The sequence below is a fragment of the Lygodium microphyllum genome, chromosome 25 (assembly GCF_053477565.2).
Source record: "Lygodium microphyllum isolate KBCC chromosome 25, Lygodium_microphyllum_v1.1.10, whole genome shotgun sequence".
Classification (NCBI taxonomy): Eukaryota; Viridiplantae; Streptophyta; class Polypodiopsida; order Schizaeales; family Lygodiaceae; genus Lygodium; species Lygodium microphyllum.
Window position 1 is genome coordinate 12,020,384 of NC_141159.1, and position 16,649 is coordinate 12,037,032.

Here is a 16,649-nt window from a genome sequence, read left to right on the forward strand (position 1 = left end):
AGGGAAGTAGGTGGGTGGAATCCTTGACGGGTCCGTCCTACACCAGGGTGGTCCCACAAAATTATGAGACTTCTCAGAAGGATTTATCGTCGTTTGACTTTAGGTATAGTTAAGCTAGAATCGGATCCATGCCGTTTTAAGGGACCGAAATGGGACTATGCCCTACGGACAGAGAGGTTGAGCAATGCATCCCTCTCATTTCCCATTCTCTTTAAATCAAGTGTGGTATGGATCTGCTTCGGATTGGGTATCTCTACGTAAAGAAGGATATTCAAAACCTGATGCTAGAATGCTGTTAGGAGACCTTGGCCCTAGGAACCCAGTTTTCATGTCGATCCTAATGGATTCTGCCATGAATGTTTCATTGCGAGGTGGACTCGGGAAGCCCTAGGCGACAAACCCCGGAACATTCCTTGGGAGTGCCAGGCTACAACGCTTAGATTCGTTTCTCGATGGACCGCTAAATTGTGCTTGGACAGCTGATAGGTGGACATGTTACAATTAGTTCTTGGCCATGACGACTCCGTAGTCGTACTACTACATCCATTGACATGGATATATCAATGATGGGGAGATTGGATAAAGGAAAAGAAAAGATGTTAGATGATGTGACTTGCCCATCTGGACATGAGTCACTTGGCAGTGACAATCTTAATAGTGAATTGGGCATACCATTAGTTATGACGCATGTTGTGAGGCAAAGCTAGTATGTGCTACCTCATGAGAGGCAAGCCCAAAGTGCACCGCAATTGAGGAGGTCTGAAAGGGTCAAAAAACCAGTTGATAGGTTGACATACAGTGGATATTCATCCAAAAATTATGCATATATGACTAAAGTGTCAAGCTATAGAGAACCTACGAAGTTCAGTGAGGGAGTTACAGATGAGACTTGGTGTGTTGCCATGGATGAAGAATACATATATATAGCATTGGCTGAAGATGAGACATGGGAATTGCCCTGTTTTCCTGAAGGAAAAGTACCCATTGGTTGCAAATGGGTTTATAAAGTGAAATGCAAGTCAGATGGTTCATTGGAAAGGTATAAAGCCCAGTTGATTGTAAATCAATATGCACAATAGTACAACCTAGATTATGAGGAGACTTTCAACCCAGTTGCCAAGATAGCAATGGTGAGAACAATTATTGCATTAGCAGCTTCTAAGGGCTAGAAATTATGGTAGATGGATGTCAAAAATGTATTCTTGAATGGTGACTTGCTTGAAGAGGCGTATATGGAGCAGCTTGAGGGTTATGTACATCTTGACTATTCAACATGTGTGTAAGCTAAAAAAGGCCTTGTATAGGCTGAAACAGGCACCAAGAGCATGGAACACTCACATAAGCACTTATTTATAGTAACTTGGTTTTTAGATAGGTCATGCATATCAAAGCTTGTTTACAAAGAAGACAGAGCCTGGTTATGTTTTTCTGGAGATTTATGTCGATGATTTGATCATCACTAGAGATGATGATCATGGGATCGTTGAAATTAAAGCAATGTTGCATGCTGAATTCAAAGTCAAGGATCTTGGTGAGTTGAAGTACTTTCACGAGATTGAGATTGTATCTACACCTCAAGGTATATGGCTATTACAAAAATAGTTTGCTCATGATGTGTTGTTGAAATATAGCATGATGGAGTGTAAAATCATGGAAACACCATTGGATCAAAATGTCAAACTTGTGATTGATGTTGGAACTGAGATTGACAATGTCACTATGTACAAATAGATGGTGGATAGCTTGATTTACCCTACTATTACCTGAGTTATATAGTGGGGTTGATTGGCCAGTTTATGCATAGACCTCATAAGCCACACTTACATGCAATCAAGAGGATTATGCGGTACGTGAAGGGTACTGCTGATTATGGGCTGTTTTATGAGCATGGGAAATTATTCGACTTGTCAGGTTATACAGATGTTGATTGGGCTGGTTGTCTCTATGATAGGAGGTCAACCAGTGGTTATGCTTTCAGTTTGGGCAGTAGTGTGATTAGTTGGAGTAGTAAAAAGCAACTCACCATTGCTTTATCTAGTACAGAGGTAGAATACAGGGGTGTAGCCTTAGTGGCATGTGAAGCAATTTGGCTTGTAAAACTGCTACATGACTTGGGTATACAGTTGGACAACAAAGTCACATTGCATTGTGACAATCTGTGTCAAGATTGTGGGAGAGAAGGAAGGAGTCTCACTTGTAGCTTTCTTGCTTGCACAATGGGGGAATACACACAGAGGTGGAGGCTGAAAACAGTTTTCCTCTTCTTAGTTGTGTAAGCCAAAAAGAACTGAAGTACATAGAAATAGAAGAACCCTATATATGGGTCTCAAACCAAACTCAACTAACTAAGGTGGCATACTAACTGAGCCACGAACTAGAATAGATAAGGATAGCTATCACGTAGCTATTATTCATGGGCGGTGTACCAACCGCATCTGCAACTAACACGTCGGTGACATAAATGCACAACGGTCACCCTGGCATATCACGAGTGCAGCTCGATATCTCAACACTCCCCCTCGAGCTCAATCCCAATTCCTGCACACCAAGCAGATCTCTGAACTTGCGCAGCTTCTCTGCGCCCAATGCCTTCGTAAATATGTCAGCTACCTGATCCTCTGTGCTGACATAAACTAGATCAATAAGACCTAGTAAAACCCTCTCCCGCACATAGTGATAATGCACCTCAATGTGCTTTGTTCTAGCCTGATAGACTGGGTTATTTGCCAAGTGTATACTACTCATGTTGTCACAATAAATGACAACTGGCCCATCTGTAGGCTGATGCATATCATAAAGTAGCTTATGCAACCAAGCTACCTCACATGCAGCCATTGCTGCACCCCTGTACTCAGCCTCTGTGCTCGACAAGGCAACTGTAGGTTGTTTTTTGCTGCTCCAAGTGACTGCAGCACTCCCAAAAGAGAACACATATCCACTAGTAGATCGTCTATCAGAAATGCTACTAGCCCAATCAGCATTAGTGTATCCATGCAACTGTATCTGAACCCCAGTCTCATAAAATAGTCCATAATGCAATGTGGACTTCACATACCTGAGTATGCATCTAGCCGCATCCAAATGCGGTTTCCTTGGAGCCTGCATAAACTGACTTACCAATCCAACAGCATAGTTCAAATCTGGCCTGGTAATAGTCATATAAATCAAGCTTTCTACTATGCGTCTGTACATAGTAGGGTCTTCCAGAATTTCACCTGCATCTGCGCTCAGCTTCACATTCTGCTCCAAAGGAACTGAAATAGGCTTACAGCCTGTCATCCCATATTTGGATAACATGTCCAATCCATACTGCCTCTGCAAGAGCTGTATCCCACTTGGTGATCTAATCACCTCAATGCCCAAGAAATAACGCAGCTCTCCCAAATCCTTCATCTCAAACTTCTGCTTCAATAGCATTTTCACATGAAGGATATCTTCATCACTGTCACCTGTCATAATCAAATCATCAACATAAATGACAAGTAGCATAATACATTTCTCTATTTTTCTCACATAAAGTGAGAAATCTGCCTTGGAAATCTGAAAGCCAATAGTGACAAGATACTGTCCTATCTTGTCAGACCATGCTCTAGGTGCTTGCTTCAAGCCATACAAGGCTTTCTTCAACCTGCAAACAAACTCAGGATGAACAGCATGCACATAACCTGGTGGCTGCTCCATATAGACCTCTTCTTGCAAATCACCATGCAAGAAGGCATTCTTTACATCCATCTGATGTAAAGACCATCCCTTTGATGCAGCCATAGCAATGACTGCTCTTACGGTTGCCATCCTTGCAACCGGACTGAATGTTTCTTCATAGTCAATGCCATATGTTTGTGCATACCCCTTGACTACTAATCTTGCCTTGTATCTGTTCACAGAACCATCTGCATTGTGCTTCACCTTATAAACCCACTTACAGTCAATTGCATTTTTACCTTTAGGCAAAGGTACCAATTCCCATGTAGCATTTGCTTCCAAGGCATCCATTTCTTCATCCATGGCTTTCTCCCATTTTTCTTTTCCCATGGCTTGCTCAAAAGAAGTGGGTTCTGGTTCTTGTATCACTTTGACCATATATGCATAGTGAATGGCTGTAAATCCATCATATTTCAGCCTATCCACAGGATACCTAGCTCTCGTAGACCTGTGCAAAGTAGGTTCACTCCCAGGTGCTCTCAAAACATCCCTGGTCTTCCTTACTCCAGGTGTAACAATAGAAGAAATACCCAACTCATCATCAATGCTCTGTTCTGAGCCACTGGATTCACCATCCACATAAGAGTGACCTGCATTCACATCAAACATGGGCTGATCAACCTTCTCTTTTCCTTTTTGTGATACCTGCATACCACTATCTGCATTACTTTGAGAAGATTCTCCTGATCTCAATCTGCCTGTCCATGGCGAAGAATGTGAACCACTGCTAGAGGACGCTCCAGGTCCACTAATATTTTGTGACTGCTGCTATGAATTCTGTGCAGAATTTCCATTTTGTGCATCTACATCATCAATCACATTTACTGGTTTATACCAGCTACTCATCTCATAAAAAACAACATCTCTGCTCACTATAAACTTACGAGTAGAAGGGTTATAGCATCTATACCCTTTTTGATGCAGAGAGTAACCAATAAAGATGCACTTCTCAGCTTTTGGATCCAACTTGGATCTCAACTCATCTGGCACATGTACATAGGCAATGCAACCAAAAAATTTCAAATGAGAAATATCTGGTTTCCTACCAGTATACCTCTCCTCTGGAGTCATTCCATGTATTGCTGCAGTGGGAGTCCTGTTCATTATGTAGACTGCTGTAGCAACTGCTTCAGCCCAATAAAAATCTGGCAAGTCTTTTTCATTGAGCATGGCACGAGATACTTCTCCAATATGCCTGCTTTTCCTTTCTGCAATTCCATTTTGTTGTGGGGTATGACTGCATGAATATTGCTACTTTATGCCATGCTCCTGCAGGAACCTTGCAAACTGATTTGAGAGGTACTCTCCCTCTCCATCTGACCTTAGGCATTTTATTTGCAGGCCTGTTTCTTTTTCAACCATAGCTTTAAGGGTTTTGAAATGCCCAAAAACTTCACTTTTCTTTTTCATAAAATACACCCAAACTTTTCTGCTATAGTCATCAATAAAAGTGATAAAATAATGACAGCCTCTAAGAGATGCAGCTTTAGTAGTCCACACATCAAAGTGGATTAATTCCAATGGCTTCTCACTCTCTTGAACATGTCTAGGAAATGGTTTCCTTGCCTGTTTTCCAAACTGACAGGCTTCACATACCTTATGCATTTCTGCAACCTTGAATTTAGGCAAACCTGCAACAATATTTTGGGCCTGCATTGATTTAAGTCGTTGTACATTAACATGACCAATGCGTTTATGCCAGATATCAATATCTGCAACTACACCGGTTCCATGTGCAAACATTGCTGCACTCAATTTAGACATGTCTGCATCCAATGTAAACATTCTGCCCTTCTTCTTTCCTTTTGCTATCAAGCAACCTTTATTTTTCATATCCTCAACAAAGCATCCATGAGGATTAAATCTGACCTGCAAGCCCTGCTCAACCATTTGACCAACAGAAACCAGATTCTTGGTGATATTCAGGACATGAAATACATCGGACAGGTATTTCTTTTTCCCATCCTGCATAGACAAAGGAATTTTTCCAATCTGCACAATAGGATGTGCAGTATCATCACCAGTCTCCACAAATCCTGGTTTTTTCATTTTTCTTGCATCCTCCATCCATTCTGCATGACCTGTCATGTGGTTTGATGCACCTGAGTCAACATACCATACATCATTGCTTTCTTCAGCACTTGTCACAGAATTGTTCATGTGCTGCACCATAAACAAGTGCTCATTTCTGTCATCACCCTGTCTACTAGAAGATGCATAATTCCCTTATTGCAGTTTTCCATTCATGATGTCATTCTGCTTTTTATAGCAGTCTTTAGCCATATGACCCATTTTACCACAATAGTAGCATTCAACATTACTGTTTGCATTTTGGCCTCTTTGCCATCCACCATGACCTCTTTGGCTCCCCCTGCCTCTAGAGTTACCACGTCCTCCTCCATAGGACTGGTTTTCTTGAGTTTGCTGCATATTTTGATTTCTACCACGGCCTCCATATCGGCCTCCTCTACCTCTCCCTCTACCTCTTCCAGTATTTGAGTAGAAGACAGCTTCTTTTGAAGTTCCTCCTGAAGAAGATGCACCACCATTTCTCTGCTCCTCAGAAATTAGAAGAGCAATCAACTCCTCAAAATCAGGAAATCTTTCACGGACGGAAATGGATGTTCGGAACTGTGCATAATCCTTTCCTAGACCATTCAAGGTCACAGAAACTAAATCATCATCTTCCACTGGCGACCCAATGGAAGCAAGTGCATCTGCAATCTTCTTCACCTTCATGTGGTAGTCATTGATGCTCATATTTTCTCTTTGCACATTATGCAACTCTTGCTTGAGCTGCATTTTCTTGGCTTGAGTATTTGTGCTATACATTTTTGACAAAGTATCCCATGCCTCCTTTGGCGTACTTGCATCCTGAATATGCACAATCATAGAGTCTGAAATACTGATAGACAGCCAGTACATAACTTTCCTGGCTCTCTCATGCCATGCTTTAAATGCCTGCATTTGCTATTGATTGGGAACATCAGGAAGAACTGGTTCTTCTTCATTTCCTGCAACAAATTCCCAATATCCTTTTCCCATAAGGAAATTCGTCATTCTAAACTTCCATGCCTGTCAAGCTTTTCAGTTACAATCTGTGAAAGAGAATCAGACGCCATTACAGAACACTGCAAAAAATTCTGTCACTGCAAAAAACTCAGCTTCACCCTCACAAGGGCAAATCTGCAAAACTGGCGAAAGTGGTATTTGACCACACAGTCACTTCCTAGTGACGATTTTGCATCAACAGGCAACAAGGATGATTCTGTAACTCCCAATGTCTCTGCACACAAGCATACGTTGCAATTTCTACAGCAATTTTTCACCAACCTGTAGAATAGTGGTCGCACAGCATAAAACTGGGCCTTTTCCTGAGTGCGTGCAGAAAACTTCCGCCTCCAAAACAGGCCCCGAAATGGCCTCAAATCAAAAAAACAGGGTCGCCAAGGGCTAAAGCCCTTACCCGCAGCATATACTGCCCTCTTGCTTCACCGCGAAGGGTGTCTCAACCTGAGACAATGCACTCTTGCAATTTTCGGCTGTGCTACCTGCAGAGATCTGCTCCCAAAACAGAAAATGAAAGCAACACTGCTCCTCTTACCAGAACACCTCGAGCTTGGCTTGCTTTCTTGAGCTCCTTACCACGAACAAGGCTCTAATACCATGTCAAGATTGTGGGAGAGAAGGAAGGAGTCTCACTTGTAGCTTTCTTGCTTGCACAATGGGGGAATACACACAGAGGTGGAGGCTGAAAACAGTTTTCCTCTTCTTAGTTGTGTAAGCCAAAAAGAACTCAAGTACATAGAAATAGAAGAACCCTATATATGGGTCTCAAACCAAACTCAACTAACTAAGGTGGCATACTAACTGAGCCACGAACTAGAATAGATAAGGATAGCTATCATGTAGCTATTATTCATGGGCGGTGTACCAACCGCATCTGCAACTAACATGTCGGTGACATAAATGCACAACGGTCACCCTGGCATATCACGAGTGGAGCTCGATATCTCAACAATCTCAGTAGTATAATGTTGGCTAGCAACCCTGTCTATCATGTTAGATTCAAATACATAGAAGTTCATTATCATTTTATTAGAGAGATAGTACTTGCTGGAAAGATTGATCTACTCCATGTGAAGACAAAAGACCATGTAGCAGATATCTTTACCAAATCACTTGGTAAAGAGAAGTTTGTGCATTTAAGGGAGCTACTTGGAATACAACAGTTAGCTTGAGCTTGAGGGGGAGTGTTGAGAATCAAGATTGTGAGATCAGTATTACCGACATGACCAACCTTATCTAGACATCTGTCATCTTAGCTATTACTCTACATGTGTGTTGCAATAACTGAGTTGGTTAGACTCAACCACAGTTAGTGGTACAGTCAGTTAGTAACCTAGTGTGTTTATCAGTTATGTGTGATTAGACTTCAATAAGCATTATGGAAGAATGAGAAGAAGAGAACAATGAGAGTTCACTACTCTCTATTGTTACAGCTCCATGTCTTTGTCTCCCTCTCTCCCTCTGAATCTTGAACATAGCTTTCTTTACCCAAAGCACGCTCCAAGGTGCTTGAAGGCAATAAAAATTCATCACATTTCCTTGCCAACCCAAAAAATTCTATTAATTGACCAAAAATGACTTCCCCCAATTCATTTGAAAGCTAATAAATTTAGCACAAACAATGATTGAATAACCTATTAGACTTTGTTCAAATTCATTTTATACCTTGAGAAGTATGAATTGATCATGTGAAAAACATTGGCCCATTAGTACTTTTGTTTGTTTGCACATTATCCTTTCTAGTGAGTTTCTCTCTTAGATAGATTATCTAGCATGAAAAAGAATGGATGTACACAAATTGAAAAAAGAAGATGAATTTTGAAGGTATGCCTTTGAAGAAAAAGTATATTAATGGCTTTGCTCAAAACAAACCCTTTTCCTATTCAACTTATGTATATGCCCAATCAAAATTATACCCTTATATCCTTTTCTATTGAATCCACATGGAAAAATCACATATTTATGAATGACCCCCACACCCCACATCCATTGGAGTATGAAACTAGGAAAAGTAAAAACATAACTAATAAAGACTTTGCCAATCCACAAGTACAAGGAACTTGTACTCTCAACATCGGTGAGGTAAAAATGATCTATGAGATCAAAAGGTAAATATACTCTATGCATCCTAGATGAGACTAAGGAAAAAAAAGTGATAAAGATTCTACCAATCCAAGAGTATGAGAGGATCAATGAGACCTTTTTGGGGATAATCTTGTAGGTGACAATGGTAAGCCTTCAAAGAAACATAGAGGTTTGAGCCCTTTGTTGAGGGTATAATAACAAAGATATTGCAGATTTTATGTGTTCATATTGAGGGATTTGGGCCATCCAAGGGGTGGGTAGCATGTATATTTGATATCATGTCATGATGCAGGGGATAATGAAGAGCAAGATGTGTAGGTTGATGAGACAAGGTACTTGAAGGATCATATGAGAAGCACTCATGGATGTAGATGGTTATGCTAAAGGTTTTGAAGCCTTGGAGCAACCTCTCATGACGATCTTATTGGGCATCAGCTTACAGTTATCCAAGGTTTACAATAGCCATTGAATGCATATGATAATGAGTATTTTGATCATGGTTATGATGATTGATATGTGTATGATGATGATTTAACACATTATGTGGATATACATGAAGATGAAGATGACATTGTGCTTCCCTATGACTTGGGGGATTATGGATGTGATTATGAACTTGACTATGGGGATACTTTTTAATATACATTTGATCTAGATGGATAGGTGTATGTGATTGATGGTGTTGCAATACCTTTTGATTTTGGAGCTTAATGGATTTCCTTGGGACCTCATTTAGGCCAAAATCCATCTCAAGGGAAATTTCTTATTTTAGGAGGCTCTTTTGATTAAGGATAAGTCAACTATGGCTCTATTTTAGTGCAAGGAGAATTTAGGCACCTCAATGTTTTACACCACATTTTATTCTAAACTGTGGATATCAAAACCCAAGCTACATGGGTTGAAAGCACTTGCCAAGAGTTTCATGTTGATATATAGCATACTTGAATTGCATTTTTCTATAAAAAACAATGCCCAATTTACTATAGTTGGCCCCTACAATAGATAGCGTGTTGTCCATTACCTATAAGTGCCTTTCATGAAGCTATAATGACCAAGTTCTTAGATCTATCATCTTACTTGGACGTATAATTGTTCTACTTGATTTTTCATTGTATTAGAGTAGTACTCCATTCTATTCCTATTCTATACATTGTAATAAGTCCTCAATCTTATTTTTGAGAATCAGGTAGGGATAGAATCTAGGAGAGTGGGTAGGGGCATATAAAAATGGTAAATGACATATGTACAATAATCTTTTTTTTTTTGGCAATATGTAACTTTGTCCTTCACCTCTCAAGCTTCTCTCTTGTCCTTTCATGGTTGCCAGTCATCTCTCTCCTACTTTCCTACCTTTCTCTCTCCACTTCTAGTATTTCTTTCTTCTTGTCTAGACTTCCTCTTCCTCTACACTTTCTTTCACTTTTGTAGCCTCATGACACTCAAGAACTTTTCGTAACTTCCAAATTGTATTCTGTTCATAGATTTTAACTCCAAAAACTTTTCAAAAGACTCACTTTTGTACTAAAACAAATAACCCATGTCCACTTGCTACGATTTTCAAAAGGATATGTGCTACACTAAAGGAAACATTTTGATATGGATCCAAAATATTTGCAAGTTAACATACCCAATTCTTTTATACCATAACTCAATGTGCTACACTAAAGGAAACATTTTGATATGGATCCAAAATATTTGCAAGTTAACATACCCAATTCTTTTATACCATAACTCAACATCCTTGTCTTATCCATGTCTAGTCTTCACATACGTAGAACTTTGTATGATAGTACTTGTATCCAAAGCAAAAAACATGCCTTTATTTTGGCCACAAGCAATCAACCTACTAGGTTTTCTATTTCTAAACTCCTCAATGAAGCAACCACATTTGTTAAGCCTTACTTGCAACCCTTAATCAATCATTTTTTCACTTGAATCCAAATTCTTAGTTATGGTAGGCACAACATATCTCCAAGCTTATTATTCTCTATTCCATCTCTAGTCATTAATGGCACACTACTAATGTGAGTGATCTTATGCAATGCATAATCTATTATAGCCTCATGTTCTGTAATTTGCATTTGTTGTTGCATGATGTATCATATGGTTTATAGCTCCTACATCCAAAACCCAATCATCCTCTCTATGGGAATATATCAACATGCTTCATTGCAAAAGGATGACCTCTAAATGATGCACTACCTTTAGAACCCTAATATTGTGCCTGCATAATCACTTGCATAATGACCATATTATGTCCTTTCATGACCTCTAGACATAAGATTCTTCTTATAATAGCAATCCTTCTCAATATGGCCAAATTCTCCACAATAATGTGACCAGCACCATCTATGTGAGGACTAGACCATCCTCTACCTTGAGAAGAAGATCTCTCCCAATTTTTAAGCATAAATTTTCCTCAACCAAAAAAGCTATGACCACGTGCAAACCTATCTCCATGACTATATGAAGATTCTCTAGCTTTGGATGAGCTGCCACAACCTCTCTAATGGTAGAATACATTGTCTTGACTAGCATTTTTCCCACTCCTAGATGCATTTAGGCATAACTTTATTTCTTTTGTAATAAGTGGTAGGTTCAAGTCTATTCAGAGTAACACAAACCAAATCATCATCATCCATAGTTGCATTCATCGAAGTAAGCTCCTTAGAAATCTACTTTATCTATACTATATGTGTTGAAAGATAAGCATAGGAACTCTCCTTACACTGGAGAGGATAAGGGTGGCTAGGTGTAAATGAACTGGAGGATAGGGGAAACCCTAACCCTAATTCCTCCAGAGGCTAATAAATAGCCTAAAGTACACACTCAAATGAAGAGGAGAGTGTATTAATTGTACCTTGAATAACTGACTAAACAAGTTCTTATTCTTGTACTTAACCTCTCTCTCTCCCTCTTGTGCACACTCTCTCATGCTTCCAACTCTGATTTGAAATATGGTATAAGAGCCATCTCTGATCCTTCAGCTTCCCTCAGCCTCTTTACACATCTAGGTGCATAAGAAGAACTCTTGCCCTCTCATTTACCTTCCTTTCCACCATAGCCAGCTTGACCCACCTCTATTGGAGGACCTAGGGAGAGCATTTCAGCTCTCAATTTCTCCTGGAGATCTTCTTCTCAACTCAAGGCAATTTAGCATGGCACATCAAAGGCTCAGATCAGGTGACGTGGAGGGTAGCATTACCTTTTTTTTAAAACAAGCGCAAATTTGTAGGCGATGTCCATCATGAGCTGTTGTGCATGTTGGCAATGGCGCAATCATTGGGACCACCATAGGGCTTTCATAGCCCTCCTAGTGGACCATCTCCCCCTAAGAGGGTTTGGAGAAATTCCATCTCTGCTGGTTGCTATAAGCCAAAACCTGATTGTGGGTCTTTGGCAGCTATAGCCAAGAAACTTTAGGCTTTTTCATTCTTCAAAAATTTCAATGTTTGAGCACTAACAATGATTCTAATCACTGAATTATCCTCTCCAAAGTTAGTTGAAGGTCTGAAAGCTTAACTTCAATACTCTTACACTTGGTGGGTCGTCCTTTCAATCCAGCAAACACTTCACATCTTAATCTCAAGTGGCATAAAACTTGAGATGAATGCTTGTAAGCACTAAGACACATTGCTCAATCATCATTGTTGCTGATACTTACATGATCTGGTTTTTTCATTAGAAAATTAAAACAATTAAGTGCTCCACTTCATTTTGTAAGGCTATATATAACTATAAACACATAGACCATCCTATCCTAAACTTGTATTACATATCATGTGTGGTTTTTTCAAGTACTTCGGTCAATGAAATTAGAGGGATGAGTGTCATTGTATTCTCCTTGGAGTCATTAGCAACAAGCATTGAAATCATAGACCATCCTTGTCCTACACAAGGTTCATCTACTAAACCATACCACAAGGAGGAGCCCGAAGTCCAGTCTAGGTTCACATCATTGAAGCCTAAAAAGACCATTAAGTCTTGGAAGAAGATTGCACACAAGAAAGGACCACCAAAGCCATATTTTGAAATATTACATACGTATGATTTTCAGCCTTTCTCCTCATTACAACTATGATATCAATTGTTTGTAAGAGTATCCTTGATTTGCTTCCATATTCATTAGCAAGTTTGTAAGGGACTAGACATTACCCTTGTTCTAGCAAGTGGTAAGACCTTCCCAATGGCCACAACATATGTTGATGTCCATCCTCGAATTCAAAATTTTAATAGAAAAGATTTCCATCCTTTGCAAGTCTTGGTCAAATACAAAATGATGGAAAGAGGATACTGGCCCTTCATAAAAGGGGCCAAAGTAATTGGCCCAACCAATCCCCTTAATGTAGAAGAAACAAGCTCAAGCCATCATCATGCTTCATTTAGATGAATCTTTAATTCATCACATTGACCAACTCTCAACTGCAAAAGAAAAGTGGAATGAGCTTAAAAGGCTCTATCATGCTACAAGGAAGAACTCTAAGATATTTCTCAAGATTGAGTTTTTAGCTTGGAATACAAACAAGGAGAAGATTTAAGCAAGTTTATTTCACATATGAAGGGGCTTATGGCATAGCTTGCCTCCCTTCAAGCACCCATCCATGATAAAGATGCCATTGCCATCCTACTAAAGTCTGTGAAGAGAATAGAAACCATACCAAAGGGTCTTTAGCATTTACTTCCCGTGAGCAAGTGTTACTCCATACAACTTCTACTAAGTGCTCCTTCTGTCACAAAAAGGACCATATTGTGAGCAACTGTTGGAAGAAATATCATGACAAAATGAAGTGTAATAAATACAAAAAGACCGGGAATATACTAGTACGTGTCCCAGTGTTCCAAAAGTACCTAAGGAATAGAGACCAACTTTGCCTCTCAATCCATAGATGACCAAATCTTTTGAGTCTTATACACTCTCTACCTATAACCTTCTCTTGTAGCCTGATTTATAAAGGCATCTCATTGTGTATTAAGGGGAGGCATCCTATCATGCTTTATCCAATGCCACCTAGCATTGAGAGGGGGTGTTGAAAGATAAGCATAGGAACTCTTCTTACACTAGAGAGGATAAAGGGGTAGCTAGGTGTAAATGGATTGGAAGATAGGGAAAACCCTAACCTTAACTCCTCGAGAGGCTATATAAATAGCCTAAAGTATACACTCAAATGTAGAGGAGAGTGTACTAGTTGAACCTTGAACAAGCTAAACAAGATCTTGTTCTTGTACTTGAGATCTCTCTCTCCCTCTTGTGCACACTCTCTCATGCTTCCAACTCTGATTTGCAACAATATAATCATTAATGCTTCATTCCCATGCCATGCACTATGCAATCTTTGCTTTAAATGTATCTTCCTTACCTCTATGTGAGTGTAATACATTTTCGCAATAATGTCCAAAGTATCTTTATATGTACCAACCTTCTTCATGTGTGGGATCAATATCTCTAGAATGTATACCTTTGTAGGCCTTCTTTTGTTCCTCCATTGGCTCTTTAAGAAGTTCATGGCATGCATCTTCACATTTAATAAGGTCCCACAGATATCTCCCTATCGAAAAAAATTTAATGCGACAGGACCATACACTATAGTTATCCTTAGCCAACTTGTCACAACAATGCCACAATTTTGAAAAAACCAGCAATATGCAATATATCAAACCACTATTCAATTGTGTGAATAAGTCTTGAGCATTAGACGCTCAAATCAAAGACTAAAAAGTATTAAAATTTTCCAAGAAAATACATATAAATTGAGTTTCAATGATGTAGCTATCATACATGTCTCTAACTACTTCATATATATCCATATGTCATGGTCAAAATACAAGTCTGAAATTGACATTTTTCCTAGTATTTTTAATAAGTTTTTATGTCAAAAATCAAGTCTAAGACAATCTCAAACTAGATAATTTTTAAAATAAAGTTTCCCCTTCAAATTAGCATTTGAAAGTGTAGTGTACCCGGCTTGATTTCTTGACGGATAACATTTTAGTAGTTGCACAAAGTTTACCTTCTAGCCGTCGCTATCCGTACTCTAATCAAAATGATCTTGTCCGGCTAGTTAACCCTAGGTTTACCTCGCAAGGGAAGTGTCCTGTCATTACCCACCATGGAGGACTGACTTGAAGGTTCTTAATTGACCTAAGAATCACCTATCAACAACTAACTCACATCCGTAGGTGTCCTTCAAGAGGCTTGCCATTACCCTTGGTTCATGGAGTACAACACTTTTTTCTAATAGCAGACTAAGAATTTATGAGATTCCTCATAGTGCTTTGCGGCACAGTCGTCGTACCACTTCCCTAAGATAATTTATAGTTCAGGTTCTGAGACTAAACCCTAAGTAAGTCAATGAATCAGCCCTTCCTAGAGTTTCTTCCTATTGTTTGTTTTTTGGAAAACCTCTCGGCTAATCGAGAGCACCCTACCATAGGATTGGATTCGTGTCGAGAATCCATCCACCTGCTTCCCTCTATGGAAGTTCTTAGTTATTTAATTGCCTATCATATTACGAAAACATATAAAAACAGCTTCATTAATTAAAATCCTTTTATGCACAGTTGTTCGTTTACGTAATTTACTCACGGACATACAATAATAATAAAACAATTTCATTGATTATATTCCATAATGTGTGTTCTTTCGCCCATACATGAGAAAAATTACAATTTGACGTGCTACCTCATTTGGTACATCTGCACATCATCAAGATCAAAATCCATCCATAGCTAGCATTTATAGGTGTCCCAAGTAGAACTCAAACCATACAGGGGACCAAGTAGTTCCTAGGTGTGAAAAAGAGATTTACTAGCCAAAGCTCCTCTACCACCCTATCCAACTCCTACTTAATATGATCCTTGCTAGTGGAAGACCTCTCCCTATCGGAGCTGGTCCATGCTTTCGCGACATAAAAAAAAACCCCTCTTGGTACGGAGATTCAGCACCTATCCTTACGGAGGTATAGGGCTCCTCAATTTTTATATGTTCCAATACTTAATTCAATCGAGATCTAATATAGTAGATCACAAACAAAATTGATGTCTGCAAAAAATTATGACTTCAATTAATCATGCAACTTTCAAGTGATGCTTAATTCTAGTAGCAATCGACACTTGAGTTTCACATAATGAAATCTTTCCCTTGGAATTTAACTAGGGGTATCTAGATTTTGGGGTCCCTAACTTCCCAATTTTTGTAACTAAGTTTCTTGGCCTTAAGTCAATATTTCTCAAGAGACTTATCTTGTTTGGATAGAACTTTTTTAGAAAAACCTGTGGTATAGGGTTGTTATCCATGTTTGTGACTCCGTTAGTGACCTCTGTGCTCGCAACTCCAATTGTTGCTTCCACAACAGCATAATCATTCATGATTTTTGCTTTTGAATTCTTTTTCTTTGGGTCCATGACAGAAATATGATTCATATAAGAAGAATAAGAATATGGCATTAATACTGGTTGGCAAGGGTGTAAGACTCTCGATGATGATGATAGATATTGCGGGATTCAATGATGTAGGCCTTGCAAATGATTCTTCTTACCTCATGGAGAGCAATACTTCACTCTCTCTAGTAGATGGAATAGAGACGAAAGTAGAGGTATAATAGAATAGGATAGAGTTCTTCAATGTCTTCTCTTCTCGGATCAGCGTAGAAGAGGATGAGAGACCTTCAGCATATCCCCTTCCTTGGGTTGAACGGAATGATATCTCTTTTTCTCGTGAAATAAAGTCTCCTCCTTCTTGATCAATGTCTCGTCCCATCAAGATTGCTCTTGTCGCTCTTTTTGGTCATTCCCAA

General features: G+C 39.3%; 1 protein-coding gene across 12 annotated transcripts in view; it reads right to left on the reverse strand.

The window, feature by feature from the left end:
- Positions 1-16,649, reverse strand: part of LOC148013917 (uncharacterized) — a 67,076-nt gene that overhangs the window by 11,649 nt on the left and 38,778 nt on the right. For 3 of the 12 annotated variants that reach the window (XR_015688655.1, XR_015688656.1, XM_087666800.1), the window contains one exon: positions 14,313-14,402. The exons of 1 other annotated variant lie outside the window; for it this stretch is intronic. Coding sequence is in view for 8 of the 11 variants with exons in the window: in XM_087666800.1 (XP_087522926.1) it covers positions 14,313-14,402 (90 nt within the window). In the remaining 3 variants the exon portion in view is untranslated. Of the gene's footprint in view, positions 1-12,993; positions 13,279-13,514; positions 13,584-14,213; positions 14,403-16,649 lie in introns of those variants that run through there. 8 more of the 12 variants (XM_087666797.1, XM_087666798.1, XM_087666791.1 and 5 more) reach the window with 7 other exon arrangements.